Source organism: Equus caballus, chromosome 15 (genome assembly GCF_041296265.1).
Source record: "Equus caballus isolate H_3958 breed thoroughbred chromosome 15, TB-T2T, whole genome shotgun sequence".
Classification (NCBI taxonomy): Eukaryota; Metazoa; Chordata; class Mammalia; order Perissodactyla; family Equidae; genus Equus; species Equus caballus.
The window spans coordinates 65,273,960-65,300,386 of NC_091698.1; the positions used below are offsets into that span (position 1 = coordinate 65,273,960).

The 26,427-nt window shown below is 37.1% G+C and overlaps 1 protein-coding gene across 50 annotated transcripts in view; it reads left to right on the top strand.

Moving 5' to 3' along the window:
- NRXN1 (neurexin 1) overlaps nucleotides 1-26,427 on the top strand; it is a 1,070,775-nt gene that overhangs the window by 1,020,500 nt on the left and 23,848 nt on the right. For 27 of the 50 annotated variants that reach the window (XM_070236361.1, XM_070236360.1, XM_070236375.1 and 24 more), the window contains one exon: nucleotides 24,840-24,927. In XM_070236361.1, coding sequence (XP_070092462.1) covers nucleotides 24,840-24,927 — 88 coding nt within the window. The remainder of the gene's footprint in view (nucleotides 1-24,839; nucleotides 24,928-26,427) is intronic. The other 23 variants (XM_070236373.1, XM_070236351.1, XM_070236362.1 and 20 more) reach the window with 1 other exon arrangement.

Here is a 26,427-nt window from a genome sequence, read left to right on the forward strand (position 1 = left end):
GTTCCATTACTTTAGGTATTGCTTAGTTTAAAAGGCAAAAACTACATATAATGGTGGGAATGATTTGAATATTATTTTGGGAGACTGAAAGAAATCATTCCTAAAGTCCAGATTCTCTCACCTTTGTTTCCACTGCTTTTTTGTTAAAACATGATGGGTTTGTAGGATACCACAGTCTTAGCTCTTAGTGTATTTCAGACTTTTGACTGAAAATGATGATTATCTATGTTCACAGCCCAGATTTACTAGTAAGCTCATGGATAAAGGGGGAGTTTAATGGTATGGGAAGATGCCTTCACTTCTCTGGTCTCCATGCTTTTAAAATTGAAAACTCTGCTAGGCCTTCAAAGCATTGCCTTCCCAATCAATCATCCCATGAAATGAATTTTCTTAAAATAAAAAAATATTTATTATGTATACAAAATATAGATTACGTATTTAAACACTATGTGTATATAATAAAGTGTGTATTATATATACAAAACTAAGACCACCTTTGTGACTCCAAAATGCTACCATTTTATTGTCAGGTAAAAAATTTTGCGTAAGAATTTTGTTTTTTTTAAAAAGCTCTTTATTTTGGAATTGCATAGGTATGGCCTCAAGCATCAGTTCTCAATTACCCATGTGTGAACTACCTACATTATGGATTACCTTGCACGACTAGATGTGCCTTCTAGACCAAGCATCCTCTCAGTGGCTTAGAAATCATTATTTTCAACTACATACTATGACTTCTCTCAATTAGCACAGCTAGACTTGAGTGGATCACATATCCCTTAGGTTTGTAGTAGGACTATAATATTTTCAGAATTGAACGTAGTATGTGTATGAACACGTGTGTCTTTATAGAACACTGCTAAATACATAGCTGCCAAATGATATGTTAAAAGGATACATATAACAAACTAGAAATTTTAGGAGGAATAGCTACTCTCGGCTTTGCCAAGCGTTTTCTTAGCCTTCGAGAAGTATACCATCTCTTTCCAGGATCTTGATGATTGTAATATATAAGCAATTACTAAGCACCTATCTCAGTGTTTTTGTATATTTAATAATTAAGGTCTGTTAAAATATCTACTGGCTGATTGACCTATACAGAACTCTGCTAGATGTCATGGGTGACTCAAAGGGAATTAAGACACTTGCTGCCTTAAAAGTCCAGTTGAAGAGTCAGAACAAACACACATAAAACTAGAGGAGTACAGAAGGCTGAACATTGTTGCCTGTAGTATCAACTAATGAACGCACATTTGCTGAGCATCTGCTATGCATTTCCTAGTAGGTTTGGAGAAAGGAGAATTCAATTGGGTTCAATATGGGCTAAGTAGATGCACTGATCTTAGTCTGCTCTATGTTCTCTGTGTTTGTTTGAGCAGACCTAGTTATCCAGTCACAAAATAAAAAGGAACACAAAATCAGGTCAAATCAGGTGGGCTACACATCCCATAACACCACTACCAATCTCTAAAGTGGCGCTTAGGGCATTGAGGGTGTTTGAATATGAAGCAAGGTCCCAAGTAGCTTGTCTGAAAATCAGTCAAGGTGGTTGTTTCCTGTCCTACATGTTCTCAGGACAGCATATTGATTTCTTAAAAGCCGGTTTTTGTGCTTTATGAATAATAAAAGTAATGCAAAATGTGTACAATGTTTTATTTAAAAATCACCTTCGTATTTAGTATGTATTCATTCTCTTTATTCATTAAAATTAGCCATTGTTACTAAATGTTTTCCTTTAAAAAATAATAAATTAGTTTCCTTTTACTGATAGGATGATTTGAAATATTGTCATTTTTCTAATAGTAAATTAGACACTTTGGAGTAAGTATTATTATCTCAGGCCACTAGGGTATAATTGAGAGTGTTTGTAAATTACTCCAGCAATAAGTATTAATGTTCCTGATTCTACTTTCTTCTCTATCTTTGATTCTTTTTTCTTTTTGAAGGGTACCCATGGAAAAGACAATAGAATGTGAGTGGGTATAGGCAGGAAGCAAAGGGTCTGGCCTTGAGTGAAACCATTTTGAATGAGTGATAATTATTTAAACAGTCTATGCATGTTACTGAAATGGTTATCAATACTATTATTTCCTCAGGAAGTGGTTTAAAATACAGTGAATAATTATGGGAAACTTCATGAACCATTCATTAGAACTGACTAAAGTAAGACATAGGTGTAAAATATCAAACTGAATAGTTTTTGTTTACCTTTCCAGATCTCAAGCTGGAGGTAGTAAGCTTAGGTCCTTGTTTAAAGGCATCCACACAACAAGGGTTTCCTAGATTCCTGACCTTCTGGTTTTCCACATAACCAGTAAGATTTCAGTTGCAATAGACAGTGTCATTTTAAAGAGAAAACTACTGATGCAATAACAAAATAAATACTGACTTTAGCCTCTCTCTCTCTACCCAGCAATTCCCTAAATGATGAGTCAACTCTTTGTAGTACTTTAGGAAGAGAGACAAGGGTTTAAAATGATAAGATGAAGTGGAAAAGTATATGCTTGGTTTATTTGAAAGTCTGCAGTGTAAGGACATTTCCAAAGACGTGCCATTTAAATGAGGATAATACATGTTTTATGTCTGTAAATATTACAAAAGGGAGGGGTTTATAGATTGCATTTTCATGGTGGTGGTTGTGTATTTTTTTCCTTTATGAATATACCTGCATTTTTTTTTGATGAAAATTATTTTATAAATACCAGTTTTGCCAACTTATATGTAATATATGAGATTGATCAGATCAGTGGGCTTGTTTTATTTTTTAGTTTTTAAATAAATGTTTCTATTTATTTATTTATTTGTGAGGAAGATTCACCCTGAGCTAACATCCATTGGCGATGCTCCTCTATTTTTTTTTTCTTTTTTGCTTGAGGAAGATTAGCCCTGAGTTAACATCTGTGCCCGACTTCCTTCACTTTGTACGTGGGATGCCTCCACAGCAGGGCTGATGAGTGGAATAGGTCCGCACTTGGGATTCGAACCCACAAACCCAGGCCGCCAAAGCTGAGCACGCAGAACTTTGACCACCTGGCCGCAGGGCCAGCCTCTAAATAAATGTTTTAATTTGGACAATTCAAATACATAGAAATGTTGCAAACATAGGGAATTCACACTTCATCCAGCTTCCCTTAATGTGAACGTCTTTTTGAAGCATTGTACATTTGTCAATGCTGAGAAATTAATATTCAGTATGCCCTTTGAAAACTCATTTATTTTTAGAGTTTTTATCTCATAGATGCCACTGAGTGTCATCAGACTACTTTTGGAAAATGTCTATATCACTTGGTTTGGTTCCCATCCCTAAGAGAATCCTTTTCACTTGGCTACCCAGAATTTCTACTCAGAAACATTCAATCAAGTCATTTTAGGAGGAAAAACAATTAACAGAAAAGCAATCCTTTTTGTTCGTACCTGTTTTTTCCTTCCCACCTTTATAAATGTTGGCTTCATTTTGAATCTTTTTTCTTTTCTGTTGCCTGGGGAAATTTATACCCTTCTCAGTCTAGAATGCTCTCCTAAATTTCAGACCTACCCTTACAGCCGCTCCAAATTCACCTCAAAGTCAACATGTCCCAATGTGAACAGTTGTTTTTGGGGAGCTTATTTAATTTTAAAGCATTCTTTTAATTGATTTATGTAAAGACATTGTACTGGAGAAAGTTTTACTGCTACTGGTGTGATGAAGACCAACTACTTAATTTTCTGGTACATGAATTCCTCATTTGTAAGGTGAGGAGTTTGAAGCTCTAATACTTTATGATTTTAGAGTGTGAATAAATGTGGATTTTCTTTAAAAGAAAAATTTTTATGGAAATGTGGTCTTAAAACATAGACTGCTTTTCATTTTGTTGAATCATCTGCCCTGAATTTTGAGATGAATTTGCATCTGGGATTTTCTTAAGGAATTTTCATTTTGAAACTAGTGTGAGAATAATTCCAGTCATGGCTGGTGTTAATTAGAGAGAAAATCCCTTTCCATTTCCATCATGAAGAAAACAGAGAGTCATTAACATTCTATGGGTAAGGCTGGTAGATTTCAGAGAATTAGTGATTTGGTAATCCTAGAGACTCACAACAGGAAATGCTATGGAAGAAACAACGTCTTTTCATTTTAACATCATCTTGCCAAATGAGGAAAATTTTTGCAGTGTGTCCACCACAAAAGCAAGCAAAATTTTGTGAAAACAAAGAAAGGGGCCTCATACTGCCTGTTCTTCTCCTTGTGTTCCAAAACCTTCACCTTTGCTAAGAGACCTTGAAAATATTTCAAACGTATTTTTCATACAATGAATGCCAAAAGAGCTAAATTATTCATTGTAAGTGAAAATATTTATTACCATGTGTCAAGAAACTCTGATTCCCTCTTTGGTGTTCCTAATAGGAATCCTGTGGTGTAAAATCATGGGCTGAATCTACTAAATAATTACCCAGTGAATACTGTACCTACCATGTGTATTTTTAGGCTTTATAGCAATAAATATTTTATAAAGTGCTGCATAGTGTGGACTAAAGGTTCTTCATCCCCAAATCAGTTTCAGATTCTTCTCTGAGAAATGAGGTGCACCGTGGCTCCTAATGGAAGTGGGAAGGAAAGTGGTGACATAAGCAATCAACAACACAGTCGGAGAAAAATTCTCATTACTATAAAGATTTGTGAAAAAATAAATTTAGTAAATGCCAAATGAAGGTTCTCAGAGAACAAGACTTTGTAAGCATTTTTCTACAAATGTGAAAAAGAAAGTCGGTTTATATTGGGAGTAAAAGTTTAGATGTGTAGGACAAACTATTTTTATGGATGCTCACAATTTATTAAAAAGCTAATGTAGATGCAAGTATCTATAGTAATTGGAATTGGAATTATCTATAGCAGGTATCTATAGAAATTGGAATCTTTAGCAGAGAAATATTCTTAGACACAAGGATGGAATTAGAACTTTGACATCATTTCAAGACTTCTTAGTGTATGGAAGGTGTAGTTTTTATTTTTTTTTTTTCCTATTTGTGGTCAGCATCTAAACATAGACTATTTACCCCGTGCCCCGCCTCCCCCCATCAGGATTTGGTGAATGCTCAGGGAAACCAGCATTTTGGAACACAAATTAATATGTACAGTAGAGGTTTAGCTTTTAATGTGATCTTATAATGTTAGGTTTGACTTCCAGAAGAACTTGACACAACTTGAAACACCCACTTTAAACATTCCCCAGACCCTGCAAGTTTACGAAGCCCTGTGGCACTAGGGAGAGCAAAGAAGGGCAAGGCATTATGAGGTGTGGTAACCACACACTTCTCCGCCAGCTCTTCGTTATGGCCACGTGAAGTATAGGCCTGAATTCTGTTGCAGCAGCTCTGGAACATGTGACCAATTTACCACCCTTAGTGTCTTTCTTGGCGAATCGCCCATTACATATTTTATGCTTTTATTGGGCGTAATTCCTCTTACCACTTTAAATTTACTATAACTGGTAGAATTAACTCTGAGAAAAGTATGCATGGGTTCTGAAAGGATTTCATCAGATAATTCACCATTCCTTGCCCATTTTAATTAAGGTGACTGAGAAACTGCCTCTGTTTGTTTTACCTTATATTGTTTGGTGAAGGATGTTCAAGGACAGGAAAATCCTCTACTAGGCACTTTTCTGTTCCGTGTCTTAAGGTTTGGTGTTTAAGAGGAGTAAAGTCTTTGCTGCCACAAGAGAGCTAAACTGGAAAGACACAGCTTAGTTGGCTAGTCCTGGAGCAGAGCTGGTTTGATGGTGGACTGTCTTACTTGTACATTTTATATTGCTTCTTTTCTCTTAAACCCCTTTCTAGAATTTTGAAACCAAGACCTGTTTCACCTCTCACTGAGTGAGACATTAATCCTGCTTTCCTAAGTCTGCACTACCTCTATCATGTGTCTCATTTGTAGAAAGGACTGAGACACCCAGCCACTATCCAGATAGAGATGGAGGGACCCTTTTCCATCCTTTTCTCCTTCCTTCTGCTCATTCTCTTTCTTCATAATTTCTTGTTTGCTTTCCTCTTTTCTTATACTATGCTTCCACCACAAGTCTACTAGTGGCATCTACTGCTTTCTTTAGCCCCATGTGTGTCACTTAAGAATCAAATTTTGAAACCAGTATATAGCTATAAAATTGCTAAGTCACTACCCATCATTTTTAGACCTCATGGAGATCAGGAGAATCCTCTGAATTCTGTAACATTGGAAGGAACTGTATTTGCCACAACTCAGTTCATAAATGAATAGGATTCTGCAGGATTTTAGGAATAGAAAGTAAGATTACTCAGCATAGGGGTAGCTAGTTGGCCAGAAATTACAGAGTCCTCAGGACATAAACATTGGGAATTTAATTTTTAGTAAACCCCTAATGCTTCCTTTTTAATTTTGTTGATTTCATTTTGTTTTATTTGTATTTTGTTTTAATTTTCTCTTTTAAATCAAGGGCATAATATTCATTGTTATTGTTGTTGAACATTTTAGTTATTTGGTGTTTTAATCCTTAGGATTCAATATTCAAGGATGAATAACAGAAGGGTAGGCAAAAATGGTGTTACTAGTAACAAAATGTCGTGTGACAGTTTCCCTCTTTGAATCACGGTGAAATAGTCATTATTCTAACTACCTTAAAACCACTGTTTTAGGTATCTATCATGTTGAGCTGAAAAGTAAATCTTTTAGAACCAATGCATTTAATTTCTTTGATAAAACATCAGGGCCTGTATATTGGCCTTTCATCTTTGTCTGCAAGCCATTTCATGAAATTGAAGATTATTGTATTTACGTATGTAGGCATGAATTATGTATTTAAATATTTTTTAAATGTTTATTTTGAAATAATTATAGATTCACAATAAATTGCAAAGAAAGATAAAGGGAGATCCCTTGTACCCTTTACCCAGCCCCTCCTCATGTTAACATCTTGTATAACTGTAGTCTAATATCAAAACCAGAATATTGATATTGCTATAAATATTAGAGCTTATTCAGACTGCATCAGTTATGCATGCAGTTATGTATGTGTGTAGTTCTATGCAATTTCATCACATGTGTAGCTTCTTGTAACCACCACAACAATCAAGATAATTAACTGTGCAATTACCACAAGACTCCCTCATGTTACCTTTGATTATTACATTTTAAAGGGATCGAGGGGTCATCTATTCTAACCTACTTATATTGGGCTGCGGAATGGTTTCCCCCAGATCAATGTATTAGATAATGATTGAATTCCTAGTCGAATCTCAGAGTGCTGTGTCCTATCCTAGACCAGTTTCAGGCATCCCACCTTACATTCTCAATTTATAAAGCAGGCAATTGTTGTTCTACAAGTTTGAAGATAAGAGATTTGAAATAAACAAAAGTTTTACAGTAGTTGAGTTGACCTATTCATCACAATTCTGGATTTAAAAAAAATCTAATATTCTAATTCTATTACTGGGTGCATAATGAGTTAAGGAAACATCAACCTATCAATGGAAGCATTAGGTAAGTATTTCAGACAAAGCCTGTGTATGATAGAGCTAATCCATGTTGCTTCGTAGGGACTTAACATGGTGGCTAAGGCGGGGAAGGTAGTTATTAGCTATAAAGAAGCCCAGAGATTTAGCTACAAATTATATAATCAGTACTCTCCACCCAAAGAATTGAATGTCTCCTCCCTCCCATTCACACAAAAACACACCAAATTATTTGAGAATTCTTTTCTCTTTCCAGTTTGCCCTTAATGTTCACTTTAATTTAGTTGTCATTTATGACTATTAAGGTGAGGTTGGGGGAGAATTTGGGAACTGGGGGTCACTGCATATGATTTGACATGCTCACCTATTCCAAGTCCATTTTGGAACCATTTTTGATGCTACTTACATTGGGAATGAATCTGGTTATAGAAGAGTTGAACAGAAATTATTTGGAAAGAGTGTAGGATCAAAGACTTCTATATCAGCATCATAGAAATTAGAGATATAAAACACCCATTAGCTGATTTGCCCTATTTCCATAGAAATTGCAGTGAACATTTTTCAAAAGACCTAATCTATTTTTGTTTAAAATAAATGGGAACTCAATGTAGATTCTTGTTAGAGCTTGAAACTGCTGATTGTTGTGTTTTTCGGGTTGTTTTTCTCTTTAGATCCACTTGACAGTTTGCATAGCTAATTACTGTGTTCTCATTTGTTTAATTCCAGCATTGCTGTGGGCTTTTTTGAGTGGGGGAGAGGAGAGGAGGACTACTGCCATTTTAAAGTACATCAACAAGCTGTTAAATCAAGGAGTATGGGGGATAGAGAGAATGGTTACATGTGTGTGCATATGTGTTTTGGATGATGGGTCAAAGTTAAAGCGGCAAAGTGAATTTTGAATAACTGCCAGGCTTTGGTAGGTAATAATACCTTTGTGAAGGTTTGGGCAGTAACCAAATGCAGGCGGTGGTGGGGTCCCTTGTGGCCTCATTTTGTGTAGGGCACTTTGAAACGTGATGGGTCATTTACAGCAAAAGCTTTTGCTAGGAAAACTAAAGAATATATACTCTTAGAAATCCAGTGGGGTTTTTTTGCTGGTGAATACATTTCTAAAAAATTGTCTTAATTTGCATAGTATAATTTTAGATGGAAAAAACCTTGTAATTAGAAGAGAATTTGCTAAGAATTATTTCTTACACCAAACAGATAGCTTTAAAACTTTCCAAATTTAGGGTTCTGTGGATTCCATTTATGGGGAGAAAATGCTTTTGTCAAGAATCACTGCTTTTTTGCCAATGAATCATGAGTCCATTGTGCAGGTTTTGGAATTTAGAAGAATCAACCGAAACTTTAAGAACAATTAAGGTAGCTGAAATTAGATAAGCTGATTTCCTTTCTCTGTCTTTTTGTTATTGGTGGTGGTTGTACTGCTTTTTCTGGAGGGGGAGCATTTGATTTAATGACTAGAATTACACACTTTAACCTTCTTTCCTGCATTATAGGATGGGATCCTTTTAAAAAGATACTCCACAATTCATTAAACTGAAAATTTGCTTTAATTGAGCATCCCTAAAGAATTATCATGCTTCTTTAAGGATATGTCCATTTTGAATGAGGATATTAATGTGAAATTCAGTAGAAAATTTTTACAGCTATTTTGTATTGGGAGTGCAACTCTGTGTTTGCAACAATGGTGAAAATAATTATTGTTGAGTTTCTGTATACAGCTTCTCTCAGAGCTGCCAAACTGGTGAGAGTGGCCAGCTCAGGGAGGATAATGAATGACTAGATCTCCACATTTGCATAAATAAGTAAATAGATAGATAGATAGATGACAGTATTTTTGTGGTTTCTCGTTGCTATAAGCAACAGAGACAGTTATTTCCAAACCTTTCAAGACACAATGAATGGCAAATATTGAGCCTCCACATATGAACTTGGTTGAATGCTTGAGAGCTAAGATGAAACTCATACACATTCTTACAAACCATTGCCATGGCAACATACTTAAAATTTCCAAGGTCTGTCTCCCCTGAGTCTGCACCTGCGGTTAGTTTATTATGAAACAAAAAGAAGGGCTTTCTAACTTGAAAATGCTTTGCAGTGGTTGGGAGTATGTTTTGAAATAAAGTGGAGTTTAAAAGTTGAAAGCAAAATAGAACATTCGGAGAAAAAGTACATTTGCATTCTTCATGCACTATTTGGCTTTTTTTCCCCTCCCACCTCACAATATTCTAGGCAAGGGCAAATGTGGATAGTCTACCTATTGTGGGTATTGGGATCTTGAGGTTATGCCCACTTTAATGACAAACGTTCTGCCTCCTGACAGGCTAGAGATAACATGTGCATGTCTTGTATGCTAATAATGAAGGCAAGAACAGCTAAAGTTTATTGAGTGTTTCTTATGCACCAGGAACAGGATTAAGTACTTCATTGATCATAATTGTCTTAATTCTTACAACTACACTGCAAAAATTGGTACTCCATTTTACAAATGAGAGGTTAAATGAATCACCCAAGTTCTCACAGAACCAGATTTAAACTTGGGTCCAACTTCAATGTCCATACACGGAATCACTAGGGAGCAGTGTTACAAGATCCCCAAATCAGTACTTTCTTGTCATTGCCCTCAAGTCAATTCTGACTCCTAGCGACCCTGTGTACAGCAGAGCGGATCCCTGCCCTGTCTTTTTGCACCATCCTCTCACCTTCCAGCACTCTGTCAGACAATGCTCCGCTGCTATACGTAGGACTTTCATCTCAAATTTTTTCAGAAGTGAGTGGCCAGGTCCTTCTTCCTAGTCTGTCTTAGTCTGGAAGCTCCAGTGAAACCCATCCGCCCGTGAATTCCCCTGCTGATATTTGAAATATCGGTGGCGCACCTTTCAGCATCACAGCAACACGCAGTTGTTGATAGACGGTGGTATGGCTCCCTGACCAGGAAACAAAGCTGGGCTGCGGCAACGAGAATGCTGAATATTAACCACTAGACCACAAATAACCAGTGCTAGCACTCCTCAATTTTCAAGTAAAAAGCTGGTCCTAGGAAACCAGAAAATGGGCTACCACAGAAAGCATCTGTCTCTTTGCTCAGGATACACTAAGTGAATCACCCACCCTGGGTAAATACAGTGGAACCCCTTCATGGCAGCATCAGGTTCTACCTGGAAGTACAAGCCAGGGAACCTCCCAGTCTTTCAGGTAACAAGGAGGTCAAAGACAGTCAGGTTTGACTAGATCTTGGAAAACAGAAACTGAGGTATTTGGAGTCTAGTTCAAATAAGTTTTCTTGGACTAAAGGAAATAAGAAAATCTTACATGAGATAGTAAAAATGTTACTGGGCAGGTCACTTACAGATAAATGTGCTACTTTCATAAGGAACTTTGCATTTTGAGGGAACTAACAGATCCTGTGTATTTTAAGCCATGAGCCTTAATAACTGAGTGCTCTAAATCACCAAGGCTTTCTTATTGGAGAACCTCTCTGACCCTTTTTCTCTTATAGCCAATTTATTATTTCTCAAGGTAGAGGACCTTGATTATCTGGATTTGCAGCTCAAAGCAGATCTGAAGGAGCAAATTTGAGAAAAAGGTGCTCATAAACTCTTACAGTGGTAAGTAAGAGAAAAACCAGTGAGAGTAGGCATTGACGAACAGGTGACAAAATTGTTTGGGGACCTAAGGAGCAGGGCAGTGATACTGTTCTCTTTGGAATCTGAAATCGCTAGTACTGTGCTGTGGGTACTGATGCTCGTAACAGTGATACCGAGCCATCAAGAAAAGCTTGTCTTCTGAACTTTCTATTTGAAAGGTGAAATACGATTTCAGAAGTTCTTATAATGGCAAATGACATATTTTTTTGTGAACAGAAAGCTTATTTCTTGTCCTTTATCAGCAGGCATCTGAGTAATGAGAATGAAGGGGAGAGGACAGGGATTGCAAAGGTGTGTGGGGAAGGAGAAGGGCACAGCCGTGTGGGAGAGGCATGTCAGCAAATGCGAGGAAACACGTCAGAATTGAGTGGGACGGATTGTAAAATGCAAGGCTGGAGAGAGAAAAGCCATCCAGAGAGGACGTGCTTAATCACTTAGCAATCTAAGTGTTTTACACGTGAGCTTTATTTATCACAACATTTTTAATGGAAAAAACAAGTGTGAATAGTGGTCAAAGAAGGGGTCATTAGACAATGGCATAACTAAATAAAACCCTCAAATACCTGTAGGAAGAGTTCAGCCACAGACGCCATCTGGTGAAATGCGTACACAAAGGCAGGCTCTTTAATGAAGCTCCTAGTCCTCAATAGAAGACGAGGAAATTCTCCCCCAGCATTTGTACGAGTGTTCTTCTGTTGGTCCTTAGTGGGTGTTGCATGGGTTGCTGAGAGCTTTTCCATCTGGCAGTTCTAGGTGATGTCAGCAGATGCCATTCTCTGATATTTCTCAAAGGCTTTGCTTAAAATTTTTAGTAAAACATAAAGCAGAATTGAAAAATGCAAATCATGTTTGAAAAACTTGGGAAAAGTAGCCAATTATTCTTGCTGCTATTTTTATCTTTCTCTTACCCAAACATGAAACTGGGAGCAATGGAAGAAATAGAATGTCAGTTGGGTGGAGAGGTAAGAGGCCAGAATCTACTCCTAAGTGAGACACTCAGCGATGCAGTGACCATGCCAACTTAGGGTTTCCCTCTCTTTCTTATAAGGGAATTGGAACAGATAAGTCAACAAGTCTCCAAATTCCGAAACAAATACGATTTGATGAATTCTTGGTTACATCATTCAGCTAGAGAGAAAAGAAGAGAAGCTCCTTGGCTTTTTGATATACTGATGATGCGATGTTTTTTGAGGTGTTTTAAAAAGTGCTCTCATATCAAATATGTAATTTGTTCCATTATAGAATGTTTAAACATGAAAGTGCAAATTTAAGTCAGGAAATTGCTCTTCCTTTGTGAAGGGAATGTCTGTGTCTAAAGATCTCAGGAGTCCAGTGCTAGGAATAAACTTTACTTTCCATGTTGCAGGGAGAGCAAAGTGAGAATGTGCACAGAGCCAGCTGTGTCTATGTAATAAATACTCTCAATAACATCTTCTAAGTGCCAACCACTGTGCTAGACAGTGTGCCTTTCCAGCCCTAGAGAATTTATTACTCATAATAATCATGCAAAATAGGTGTAAATGACTTCATTTTTACTTAGGAAGAAACCTAGAAAAGTTAGAAAACTTGCCCAAAGTCACACAGCTAGTAAGTGGCAGAGCTGGGATTTCAGCCCACTCTGTCTAGCTCTGACACCTATGCTCATTCCATGGTCATTGGTGAAAGAGCAACTTTCTGCTCATACACAGTCTTCATTTGCATGCCTCCATGCAATCCAGGGCAGGGAAGTCTGGTTCCCTATTATATTTCTCCTCTGTATAACTCCTTATTAATCAAAGATATTCAATAAGTGATTCTGAATGGGTGAATGAATTAATAAATGAGTGACTGCATGGAAGAATCGATCAAAAGGTATACATTTTACGAATGCATTCTGTCCTGCACTTGTTTCTTAGTCTGAATTTGATGGCTAGTCTCAGCCAGCCCTTATCTTCATGCACTTTATTTCAGGAAGAAGAAAAAACTTTCATCCTGTAGGTAGATTTTAAAGGAAAACATTATAAAGGCATAGTTTCTTTACAATCAAATGAAGATAATGTTAAGACTATCACGATAGAGTTCAGGGGAGATAGGGAAAGTTGGGGGGATATTATATAGGAAAAACTCAGAATGGTAGTCAACTATTTTTTCTCAGTCGTTCCTATAAAGCAGGCTACGTCTTATTGCTTTCTGAGGAGACAGGAATGCTTCATAAATGCAGGCAGACCAACATATTGCAAGACAGCTTTAGCTTTTCCTTTCTTCTAACTTTCAGTCATTCTCTCTTTTCAGTTAAAGATAATGTCACTTTTTGCTATTTCTCTACCATGATTTTCCAGCCATGAAGTATAATGTGGAAACCAGTTATAAAATTTCATTGTCACTTCTGGAGTTGTTAGAAGGCAGATAAAATCTTTGAGAAAGTGTGATTTTTGCCAAAGTTCTCATCTCCCACTCTTAGGAGTTATACTCCTGAAAAATAATCTATACTTACTCTTATTTTGAGATTTAATGAGCTGTTATAAATGAGCATTTGTGACGAACATACACCTAGATGTGGTGAGCTTAGAGAAGATGACCATCAGGAATAAGATTATTTGAAATGATTCTACCAATTCAAGTGTCGTGTGTAATATTTCTTCTATTTTTAAAGTAAAGATGAATCATTCACTCTTAACTTTATTAATGCTATTTTCACACTCATAATTATTCTCATGAAATGCTTTTATTTTAATTGCAGATACTTAAAGAAGATAAGCCAGGTTTCAGAGTGTGATGACTTTTTCCATTCTTAATTAAAGTATAATTGACATGGGGCCGGCTCGGTGGCGCAGCGGTTAAATCCACACGTTCCACTTCGGCAGCCCGGGGTTCGCCAGTTGGGATCCCAGGTGTGGACGTGGCACCGCTTGGTAAAAGCCATGCTGTGGTAGGCATCCCATGTATAAAGTAGAGGGAGATGGGCACGGATGTTAGCTCAGGGCCAGTCTTCCTCAGCAAAAAGAGGAGGATTGGCAGTAGTTAACTCAGGGCTAATCTTCCTCAAAATAGAATAAAATAAAATAAAGTATAATTGACAAATAAAAGTTGTATATATTTAAGGCATGTGATTTGATGTTTAGATATGCATATAATTGTGAAATAATAGCCATAATCAATGGTGATAACATTTTTAATCAATTCTATTGAATTTCTGTGATAGATGTTCTGGAGGCATAAAGCATAGACATAAACTCTGTCCTACAGAAGTATATGAAATAAGATAAAACATACACCTAAGCAGTTCCCATACTTTTAGATTTAAACATAATTTGGAAAGGCAAATACTTCCATTGTTCTAATGCACTAAGAAAATACTGCTCAGTGTCTTTAAGAGTTAACTAGCATGTTATCATCCATGTAGAGGACATAACCATAGACAATGTCGTGTTATAACTACAAATACAACCACTACAAGGAGCCAATGCTGTGTGGGTCCCACTTAGAGAATCAGTCTCCTCTTCTGCTCCCCTCAGCTCCCCTCCCCTCTTCTCCTTCTCATTCTCCTCCTTCTTTCTCTCTCTTTGTCTCTCTGTCTCTCTCTCCTTTAATTGGCAGCATTTGCTAAGTGATCTGTTTTTCCTGTTTATCTGTTGATTTATTTGCACTTGATATAAGAGGACGTGAATTAAAAGTAAACTCTGGATGCGAGGATAAAATAAGTCAGGTTGTCACAGTCGTCTAAGTCCTGGGAATGTGACTAAGGAGGAGAACTTAGAGGGAACTCCAGCATCCCTGCATCTGTGCAGTAACTCTCCAGGAGGCGCGGCCTGGAGAAGTAATCGCAGTGCCAGGCACGGATTGGCATTTCCTGTCTTGTAGGTTACTAATGAGACTGATACATACTCCCTAAATAAGCAATGCTGAAAGGAAGCCTATCCTGGTATAAAAGGGGTCAGCCCAAGAACAGCAGCATTAGCATGAGGGGCTGGTTGGATGCAGAGATACAGATCCTGTTCAACTGGGGGAGAAGAGAATTTCAAGACCTGAAAATTAAATTTATTGTTGTTAAGTGGATATTTGGCTGCCCTCTTTAAGCGCTCCCCAGAACTGTTCTTTATATAGTCATGTGAGAAAGAAAAATAATTCCTTATTAGTTGTAATAATAACATATAAACACTGCATTGTGGGAACTTTCATATTGCCAAAGTGCTTTCATACGTGTCAAATTTGATCCGCATAACATCCCTATGAGATAGAGAAGTTATTATAATTCACATATACAAATGATTATATATACATATATATATTCATATGGTATATATATTTACATGTTTAATATATATATTCTTATATACTATTGAAACACAGAAAACAGTCCAAGATGATGCATACTGCTTATGAGATCCAGACTGAGTCTTGATTTCTAGAGTAGTATATATTTTCCATTTTTGATCAGCAAATTAAACTGAAGTGGTTTACCAGTACAGCATATGTTTTAATAAGCCAAAGTGTGCACCAGAAGGAATGAAGTAGTCAGATAAGGAAGCTTGGAGTTTTAGTTTCACTCTAGCAGCAAAGAATGGATCTTCTCAATATATGAACAAAATAACATTGTAGCATCTGAGCCAGTTAATGTTTACTCGCAATCACTGTTTGAGAAAAACATTCATCACTCATAAAGGTGCTACTCTGATATTGGCTTATTTAGGGGAGCTCCGTGTAGAACCTTGCATGTGTTCAACTCGTGGCTCAAAAATAAAATCAAAAATCAGCTTTCTGTTAACTAAGTCATCATCATGTCCAAACACATCCCTATTTCTTGCTATTCCTTACTCCAAGCACTGTGTGGGATAGAAGTTCTCATACATCCCCAAGTTAAAGCTCTGTCAAGGGGACATTGGTCATGGCACTATCCAGTAGGAAAGAAATATTTTTATCAAACATGTTGACTTTTTTTTTCTTCTGCTTTTTCGCCCCAAATCCCCCCAGTACATAGATGTATATTTTAGTTGTGGGTCCTTCTTCTTTTTTTTTTTTAAAGATTGTCACCTGAGCTAACAACTGTTACCAATCTTCTTTTTTTTTTCCCCCCAAACATATTGACTTTGAACCTCTGGGTTCTGGGGCCATGTAAATGAGACTGCCCTGATCAATGAACGCATGTCTAGATTGTATCTGGAGAAACAACCAGTAGTACTATTCAATGGTCGCATCCATTATTTATTCCTAAGATGTAGTAAGGGATAATTTGAGAAAACCCTAATGATGATTATGTAAGAGAGACAAAGATAAATATCTCATTAGCACTTACGTTGTGAAAATAGTAGTTAATAAGAGAGCCCTTGAAAGTTGGGAGACTTTTCATCAGTGGATTAATGAGAAGAGAGACAAAGAGTTCATTGAGTTAATTTTGTAGCCAGCATGGCCTACAATGTTCCAAATAAAGGGGAAAGACAGGCAGGAAAAGATACAATAATTTACATTTTCTTTCTTTCCTCAAGAATTTAGTTATGCATTTATGTGCAGAGATGGGAGGCAAGATGTTTAAGGTGTTTAAAAAAGTGAGTTAAGAAAAGATTGCCACAAGTAAATAAGGAACTTTCTGAGTATATTCCATTTCAAAATAACTGAAGTTATATAAATATTTTAATTTTTGTAACTGGGTTTAATAAATTGAACTCTAGCATTCATTTTGTTCCCTTTTTAGTGCCACTTAGTGTGCTGCCATATCAAATTGTGCAATAGCTATGTATGTGTGTCTCCTTGTATAGGTGTGTTTTCTTCATGACAATTTTAGCAGTTACCTATCTAAAATCCAATACTCTCCTTTGGTTATAACTTATTTTAAATTTATTTCATCATGTATGTTTATAAACCACACCAAATCCTCTAGAGAACAAGATGGTTTTGGATGGCTGGATGGATAGGTAGATGGATGGATGGGTGCTGAATGGATAGATAGAAGTCATCTGGGATAAGAGACAATCACAGTCTCATAGCTTTGCCATTAAATAACAGTATAATTGTGGTCAAACAAAAGCAGGTAATTTTCTACCTTCAGTTTCCTGATATGTAAAACAAAGGGCTTAGACTAATGATCACTGAGGTCTGGCTCAGTACAAGAAGATGTATGACTATTTGACTAAAATATGATTTCATTGCCAAACGTGTTAGATGCCAACATTGAAAGCCTGGATTTTGGAGGCACGTTAGGTGAAACTATCCATCACTGGCATTTTACAATTATAAAATCTGTTTTGGCCTCATTACCAGTAAGGATTTTCAGTTCAACGTGTGTGACTAATTAGTCCATTCAGTCACAATAGTTGGACTAGAGATTCATATTGACACAGCTAGAAGCCTAGATTTGCATTGTAAACATCCGTTAGTATTTATTTAATTTGGAAATGGCCAAACCCATTTCAGAAAGTGCTTTGTCCAGAATCAAAACAAAGAGGGAACACATTCAGTCACATGCATATTCTAGTTTACCTTTCAGCACCTCCGCTCCACTCCCAGCAGTCTTTGGAAGTTTTACAACCCCAAATTTTAATTAGTGAGAATCTAGGAGAAAAGATTATTTCAGTGCTTTCCTGAAAACCTAAACTTTACTTTTTCTTTTGGCCAGTCCTCCTATATTGCTTTGGCTAAAAATGGAAATGCAATATGAACATAGAGATTATCAGAAGCTTAAAGAAATAGTAAAAGAGATGTACTATATATTTTTTTTTTTATAAAGATTGGCACCTGGGCTAACAACTATTGCCAATCTTCCTTTTTTTTTTTTTTTCCCTGCTTTATCTCCCCCAAACCCACCCTGTACACAGTTGTATATATCTTAGTTGCACGTCCTTCTAGTTGTGGGATGTGGGACGCCGCCTCAACAAGACCTGATGAGTGGTGCCATGTCCGCACCCAGGATCTGAACCCTGGGCCGCTGCAGCGGAGCACGCGAACTTAACCACTCGGCCCCGGAGCCGGCCCCTGTACTACCTTTTTTAAAACATAAATTTAATTCAAGTTTCCTGATACCAGGTTTCTATTTTGCAGGTTTCTATTTTGTATAACTTTGCTTAAATATAATGTTCTTTTTTAATCAAGAAGGGTAAGGGATCTGAATTTACCGCCCCAAAATGTGTCTCTTTGGCTTGATTATTTTTAAGGACAGATGACTCAGGAAGAAACTTTGACCTTACCCCCCAACTGCCTAAAAGACTTTAAGATAGGAGGCCTGTTTCAAGAAGGAGCTATCACCATAGATAACCACAATAGAATATGAACTAGATGTGGTAGGCAGGGAGAAACCTAGAAGGGCCCATTTGATCAAAGTCTTCTCCATGTCCCATTGTCTCTGCCAGGTTTTCCATCTGCATGTCAATTGCCTTCCTTCCCTCTGAAGTCCCAAACCACTACCCAGAACATTGTCCTCTGTCTTTAGCTGAAGATGGTATTTAAGGTAGTGGCTTTGGCCATTTTGGCCAGTTACTCAGTTTTCCTGGGTTTCTCCCATGTATACATGTTATTACACTTTGTTTGATTCTCTCCTGTTATTCTGTCTCATGTTAATTTCATTCTTAGGCCAGCCAGAAGAACCTAGAAGGTAGAGGAATATTTCTTCCTCCCCTGCAGCAGGAATTCAGTTCTTTTCTTTATCACATAATTTTCTTTAAATTCATTGTTCTGTGGCATTATTTCCACATCCCTACCTTCCCCTTTGAGTTTTGTCTATCAGGATGACCAGTATCAAATGCATGTAACAATGCATGTTAGAATGAGTAAGAGATTGTGATCTCTTTACCATAGTAGAGTTTTTGTATGCAACCCACTCTTAGTGCTCTGGAACCATTGCATACATTTTAAAGAGCCAAGAAAGTCTTGGAGAAAATTGAATGGCTCTCAAGTCTGTCTTTTTCCCAAGCAGACAGCTGATTTATGGTCACTTTTTATAATAACCTAAGGCATCAATTGGGAAAAAAAACCTTAACGAAAAGTGAAAGCTGGCTGTTTTCAGAGATATGTAAGCTTTTTCCTAAATATTCATGAATACCAATGTTCAAACATTCAAATTGGGTAAATAAGTGTACAAATGGGTATTTTTTTTTGAGCAGGCCCTTAACTATAACACTCAGAATAATAGCACCTCTCCCTGCATTCTGCATAAGTACGTTGTTGGTGAATATTTAATGAAGTAATAGTTATAGGAGCACTGTTACATTTCAAGAAAAATAAGCTATTTGAATTGAATTGATTGTTGTTATTTATATTAATGAGTGACTTGTACCTATACTTTAGAATAGAGTGAGCATAATAAGTTATTTGCAGGTAGGAACTGCAATTTATACCTTGCTAGGTAGTGACCATCTTTTGTGCCTATCAGAAAATGCTGTGCATAGATGAGGTGGTGTTCCATATTTCTTAGTGAGTAATTGATGCTCATTTTCTTTGTTGGTCATGTACTGGAGCTAAAATTCACCCTCACATATTGGATCTCAGTTTGTTATTTTTATTTGTATTAGGTTAGTGAGCCATGGGATTGACATCTTCATGTGGCATCTACTACTTAGAGAAACAATTGACAAATAAGAACCGGACACTTGAGTGAGACAATGAAAACTACCATAGGACCTGTGCAGGGTCTCTAAATTCCTTTTTCACCTTTAATAGGATTGTCGATTAACTAAAATTACCAATTCTGTGTATTTCTTTATTGATTTGACTTGATCAAACTGACCCACTGTTTGGGAATTGTATTATGTATTACAATTGGGTTATTTTTCTGCAGTTTTTCCTTTTGGTGAAAATTGTGACAACTCCTAGAAACTTCTTGCCCCATAGGTTATCAGTACAGTGGGTTGAAACTTGCTTGGGGAATTTGTAACATTAATTCTGAATGCTGGCATATTTTTTTTCTTCAAGGAAACACTCCTAGCAATAAATCTTTTCTGGAGAGTCTGGTGAGATTTAGTTCTGAAAGCCAGACATGAATGCTTTCTCTCTTCCAGAGCAGCTTCTCATAGACAAAAGTATCAGCAAAGACAAGTGTCCATCAGTTAGCCAAACTTAGCACATTTCAGCTAGCACCATACTCAGCCTCTCAGTTGTCTCAACCAGTTCAGTCTAAATGTCTGTCACATCAGTGAAAGATTAGGCTAGATAATGTTATGCAAGTGAGCACCATTGCTTGAGACACTAGTTTTTTTATGCTGAATTTGGATGTACAGCCAAATAGACCATTGCTATTTAGAAACACAGTTTCAATCAAAATTGTAGAGAAAATCAAGAATTTCTTCGCAGGCATCAAATTCGTAGTGGACATCCTTTTGCACAGTTGGAATTTGCTCTTTTCCTCACCAAGCAGATTTGTCCTAGTGGAGTTTTCTTATAGGTGTTTTCATGGGAATATATCAGTCTTCAGCAAAGCTGTTTATCATGAAGAATAAAGTCTAGGAATGCTGTTCTTGCCGGGGATATACTATTACAGACTAAGTTTACTATCCTCTCATCATATCTTTTTACCACGCAGGTAGGCAATTGTGCTATATTTTAAAAAGTGACATCAAGTGAACATGAAGTAAATTCTATTAAGGGCAAGGGGAAGGTTCCCTGTAAGTGAGAAAAAACAACAAAAATACATAGTGTTTCTCTACTTTCTAACTCGCCAGTGCTCTCTCTGTAATAACCCTGGATATTAAATAAATTGGTCTAACTTTTTACTATACATTAAAAACATTGTTTCTCCTCCATCCTGATTACATTTTCCTACCCTATAACACGTTGGTGTTTATCCATAGCATATGATGAATTGTTTCAGTGCCTTTTTTTCTTGAATTCTGCCCAAGTCATTTTTTACCTAAAGGTAAGGAGACCTAAGTATTGTTAGTAGACATTTTGAACGAGAACAGATGCTTGCCATGTGAATGTACAAACCACTCTGAATTAGGGAGGATCAGCATGACCCTTTGACCTGTGAGTGGTTAAATGCACAGTTAGGGACACTTACCTAAATGGATGGTTAGGTAAAACTCATGCTTTTGCTTGATCACTAGTCTCTCTTTTTCAGCAGGTTGTCTCTTTTCTGAAAAAGGCTGCAAACATCAGGGAAAAGTATACTGAAGAATAGAATTGATTAATGTGACATATTTGAATTTCTTTCTCACTCTCTCAACAGCATATCATAGAGAGGCAGTTCCAAACACAGTGAATTAAATTTAAATTATGCAGCTTTGGCTAGAAGATTGTTCAGTCAATTCAGCCTCTGAAATAAAATTTGATTTTTTTCCTACACTTGAGCCACTTATGATTTTTCACACCGTGATGATTTCTGCCAAGGCATCTATTGACGTGAGATCTCTTTTTTCCTTCTTCTTCTCCCCAAAGCCCCCCAGTGCATAGTTGTATATTCTAGCTGTGGTTCCTTCCAGTTGAGCTATGTGGGACGCTGCCTCAGCATGATTTGTTGAGCAGCGCTAGGTCCGGGCCCAGGATCTGAACCAGCGAAACCCTGGGCTGCCCAACCAGAGCCCGCAAACTTAACCACTTGGCTGTGGGGCCGCCCCCTGATTTGAGATCTTTTATTCACAGACAATTGCTGGCTTTTGATTTCTGAAGGAAAAATATGATAAACAAAAATGTAAATTCATTAGACCAAGAAAAGTACATTAAAAACTAAAATATAGCTTTACAATAGGGTCATATTTGTAAAGCGATTTATTTCAACTGTACAGGGCTCCAGGAGGTACTATTTATTGTATGATATCTTCTGTTATTTAGGTATTGTGTTTGTGTTTTGTGAAAAGATAAAACTGAGAATATTCTAACACTTTTTGTTTGCTGTGGGATTGTTCAAATGACTGTTGAACACAGGTTAACTTTTAAAACAAAATTTGACTTGTGTGGCCTAAATAATTTAGTCTGCATGAAACACTGTGCACTGAATCACACATTTTTAGCCCATAAATTTCTTTTTTTTTTCCTTTCTCTCCCCAAATCCCCCTTTTAAGTAGTTGTATATTTTAGTTGTGGGTCCTTCTAATTGTGGCATGTGGGACGCCACCTCAACATGGCCTGATGAGCGGTGCCATGTCTCCCCCCCCAGGATCCGAACCGTGGAAACCCTGGGCCGCCGAAGCGGAGCGTGTTGAACTTAACCACTGGGCCACGGGGCCAGCCCCTTAGCCCTTAAATTTCTTTTAAGAAGCAGCCTTCATTATTTATATTTGATGTTTGATTTCTAATTCAGAATTTGAACCTAGGCAGTAAAAGATGGAAGCTTAGTTCACAAAGTACCAATATAGCTACTGTATTTTGATATAAATACTAATGCGAGGTCTAAAGGTGAGAATAATTCACATGTATAACTTCTGGTTTAACATCTAAAATTGTATTATTTATAAATATAGTGCAAAAAAAGATTAAATTGGTGCTACATTCGTGAAATAATAATAGTGTTGATAATATCACAACTTTTATAAGCATTTACAATGTGGTCTTATTCTAGGAGCTTTTTGTATACTAATATAATCCTTATGACAATAGGGACTATTATACTTTCTGTTTTTTTCCAGATGAGAAAAATGTGAGACAGAACAGTCTTTAAATTTTTAAAGCAAGGTTTCTCAACTTCTGCACTATTGACATTGGGGTCACGTGGTTGTTGGGGGAGGACTGTCATGTGCGTTTTAGGACATTTAACAGCACCCCTGGTTTCTACCCGTTAGATGCCAATAGTAGCATACCCTCCCACCCCCAGCCCAATTGTGACAAGCTAAAATGTCTCCAGACATTGCCAAATGTGCCCCCCCCCAGGTGGAGAGGGGAAAAGGGGACATCATCGCTGCTGGGATGAGAAGCGCTGGATTAAAGAATTTATTCACATCCTCCTCCTCCTCCCCCTGTCAAGGACAAGACAACAGCCCTGTACTGCTTTCATCAATATAGTCAAAATTCCTCAAGGAAAATTAAAAATTATCTTATAACCTTGAAATTAATTTTGAAGAGTATCCACTGTGGTGGAGAAAGAAGTAGCTTTCCACTTCGAGTTGGCTCTAGAAAAATAGCGGATTATCTGCTCCAGGGTGAATCGGAACAATTGACCTGCAAGAGCTCATAATCCAATAACTTGTTATTATCAAGTCAGTTTAGATGTTATCCTGCAGGATGTGCTCGTGCCAAAAGAGGATGGGTTTTTGCCTTTTAAAGCTCCCTTTAATGAAACATATCTGCGTGACTGTCACACCAATTGTTGGTGTGTTTTCACTGCCATGAACAGTTACAATTCCAGAAAAAGTGATATTTTGAACTCCCTCTTTTAAAATAACAGCAGCAAAATGAATGAATCCAGTCTCCCAACTGTCTCAGAGGAATTAAGAACAGAAAACGTGAAACCATCTCAAAATGATATTTAAATGCTTGCGTTTATTTAAAGTCATACTGTGAAACATTAGCATCTGAACAAATTCCTTATTCTCAAGTAATTACACAGCTTGTGATTAAAGATTTTTGAGCCTAATTTTTGTCGCAAAAGTGCATTATCCCTTGTCTCCATTTTTCAAATGGCAATTATTAACAGTTATTTCCTTATACTTTAATCTCTGACTACATTAAGTACTCCTTGAGTAAAAGTAAGTCATCATATTTCTACCTTTTTTAAAAATGGGGACCTATATTACTGTAATTCCGCTTTTAAATAAGGACTTCATCAGTGTTGTGATTCTGATAGTTGTCTAAACAATTATAATCTCCTTAATCCTTAGCTAATGTAATGAGATATTTTCCTTCTTGTACCTTGAATTCTCTCTGCATCACCTTAGCATTAGCTGAATCTGATGCAAACCTTCCAAATTTCCGTGCAATATCTATGCTGAGTTTACTGCTGCTTATGAGTGGCAATAAAGAGCAACCTTTGGTGCTCGTAAATGTGTTGATTATGTGACTAACCGCTAGGATTTACACACTCTGCTTTTTATTACAGTGATGGTTATCTTTTCTGCTGTAAGTGCAATGAAGCAACTAGAATGTCACAGAGAAAACTGTCACCTCTATCCTCTTTACTGTAAAATATCATCCCCCCATACACTTTTTATTTATTATGAAACCTTAATGAAGAAAAGGACGTTGAGGAAACGATACCTACAATCTGAATGTTACAAAACTGAGAATTGAGAATGAAAGCTCAATACAAAATTGAAAAGTACCTTAAATAGACTATATTTGTTTCCCTTATTACATCAGTGAAAGGTATTCTCTACTTAATCTGTGTTTCCTAATAATGACAAGCTATATCTCAAAGATTCATCAAATTCAACCTGGTTGTGAATATAAAATGTGATAGCTGTTCTGCTTTTAGGAAGCCAAGCCCAAGTACTGCATAAAGCCTACTGATGCGTACATTGTAGCACTCCAGGGCTGTAATAAATTTCAAATCATCTGTTTCTGCCAGCTTGCTTTAAACCTCTTACGCTACTGTGCGAGGCTTCTCTGTGCAGTTGAATGGATGGATATGTACATGTTGGCTACCATCCTTTCTGTGTCCTCATGTAAACTAAGCTATAATCAAGTTTTCACAAATATGCAAATACTTCCATGAAGGATCCAAAATAAGTTGAAAAATGTAAGCTCTGTGTCCTTGGGAAGGCAAATATTGAGTTTTGTTTCTCAACCTGTCACGTAAAAATAAGCAGTGCTTCACTTGTCAATGAGACGAACGTGAGAGGATCCGTTAGGTCCCTTTAAATTAATCTACTGAATGTGATTCTTTTACAGACCACAGATGACATCCTTGTGGCCTCAGCAGAGTGTCCCAGTGATGACGAAGACATTGACCCCTGTGAGCCGAGCTCAGGTGGGTTAGGTTAGTCGACTTTTTTTATTACTTTCTTTGCTTTACTCTAAATCTTTATTGCATGCCATAGTCCTTAGAAAAGTCTTGCATTTATATCTAGAAGCCCACCCTATTAGACAGTGTCTCACTGTGAGATGAGTTCTTGCTTTTCACTTGGATAAATTTCCTGTCATTTATTAAAAAACAAATTTTTCAAAACAAAACCCACCAAGATTATGTATTTCAGAAAAAGCAGTGGGAGACAACACACAAGGCTGGTACCTGACTGTTCGCGTTGCACGAACTCACAACATAATTTTTGTGTATAGCAGTGTAATAGGCTTTCCCTTGGATCACCTATAGTAAATTGTAAAGCTTAAAAATTGCAGTGCGTTGTGGAAAATTACTTGACCTTTCTGCTGACAAAAAGTCCCCACCACTCATTCTGCCAGTAAATTGTCATAAGTGATATATTTCTGAATTTTGGAAGTGAAGGTATTATGGCAGGAGTAAACAGCCAGTAGAGTCCTTGATACATTTAATAGAGAAATACATTTAATAGAGAAATATTTGAGTTATGCCATGTCCCCCTAAAATTCAAGCTGATGCGTTTTAACTCCAGTTGGTGCACAATTTCTCCTCCTCCGTTGTGATATGGTATGACTGACTAATATATAAATACTATTTCCATGCAACCTTGTACCATTAAGTAGCAGCAGTGGACCCTGAAAATGAATCATAGCCTGGATTTGATTCCAGATATTCGTAATACCAAGTTTTAGGGTCATTTGCATTAGTTTCCTTTGTAAAGCAGTGTTTCTTAAAATTCAATAATTTTCTTATTTAGGTTAACAAAATGAGTGAGGTAGATATGGACTAACCACTATCGACTACCTCATGACCTCTGTAGCTGTCACTTAGAAGCCAGGAGAACTTCAAGTCACAACAAAATAACTAATTTGCATTCTTGTGAAGAATATCACTTTAAATCTACTCACTCTGACATTTGGAGAAAAACATGGTTCAGGATGCATATCTTGCATCTCCTTTTGAATATGACTTCTTCCTGCTGATTGTAGCTACATACTCTAAGCACTTAGAGCAACTACTGAATGCCAATGAGGAGCAGAACCTCAGCAATCATCTCAGCAAGAGAAGGTTTGGGAGACTCAGGCTGGTTGTGTTCTCATCCTCCTTCCCCCAGCCTCTACCCCAACAATCAAAATTCTCAGCCTCCAGAACCGGCTTTCCTACACAATTATTAGAACTGTAATGACCATCCATTCCATTCCTCCAGTTTATTGATCTCTACAGCCATTGCCTTTTGATTGTCTGGACAGATGTGGTCACTTCATGATACTATCCCTGAGCTCCTTTGCCAGGATCCTGCCTTTGTTTTCCTTGGCATCCTCATTCTCTCTGTTTTAGCCAGAAAAAGAGAAAAAAGTTATTGCTCTTTTGTCCATTACATGAGCCCCATCTTTTCGCCTTCTCTCTCCCTCAAATTCCTTCTTTCCCCATTTCTCCTAT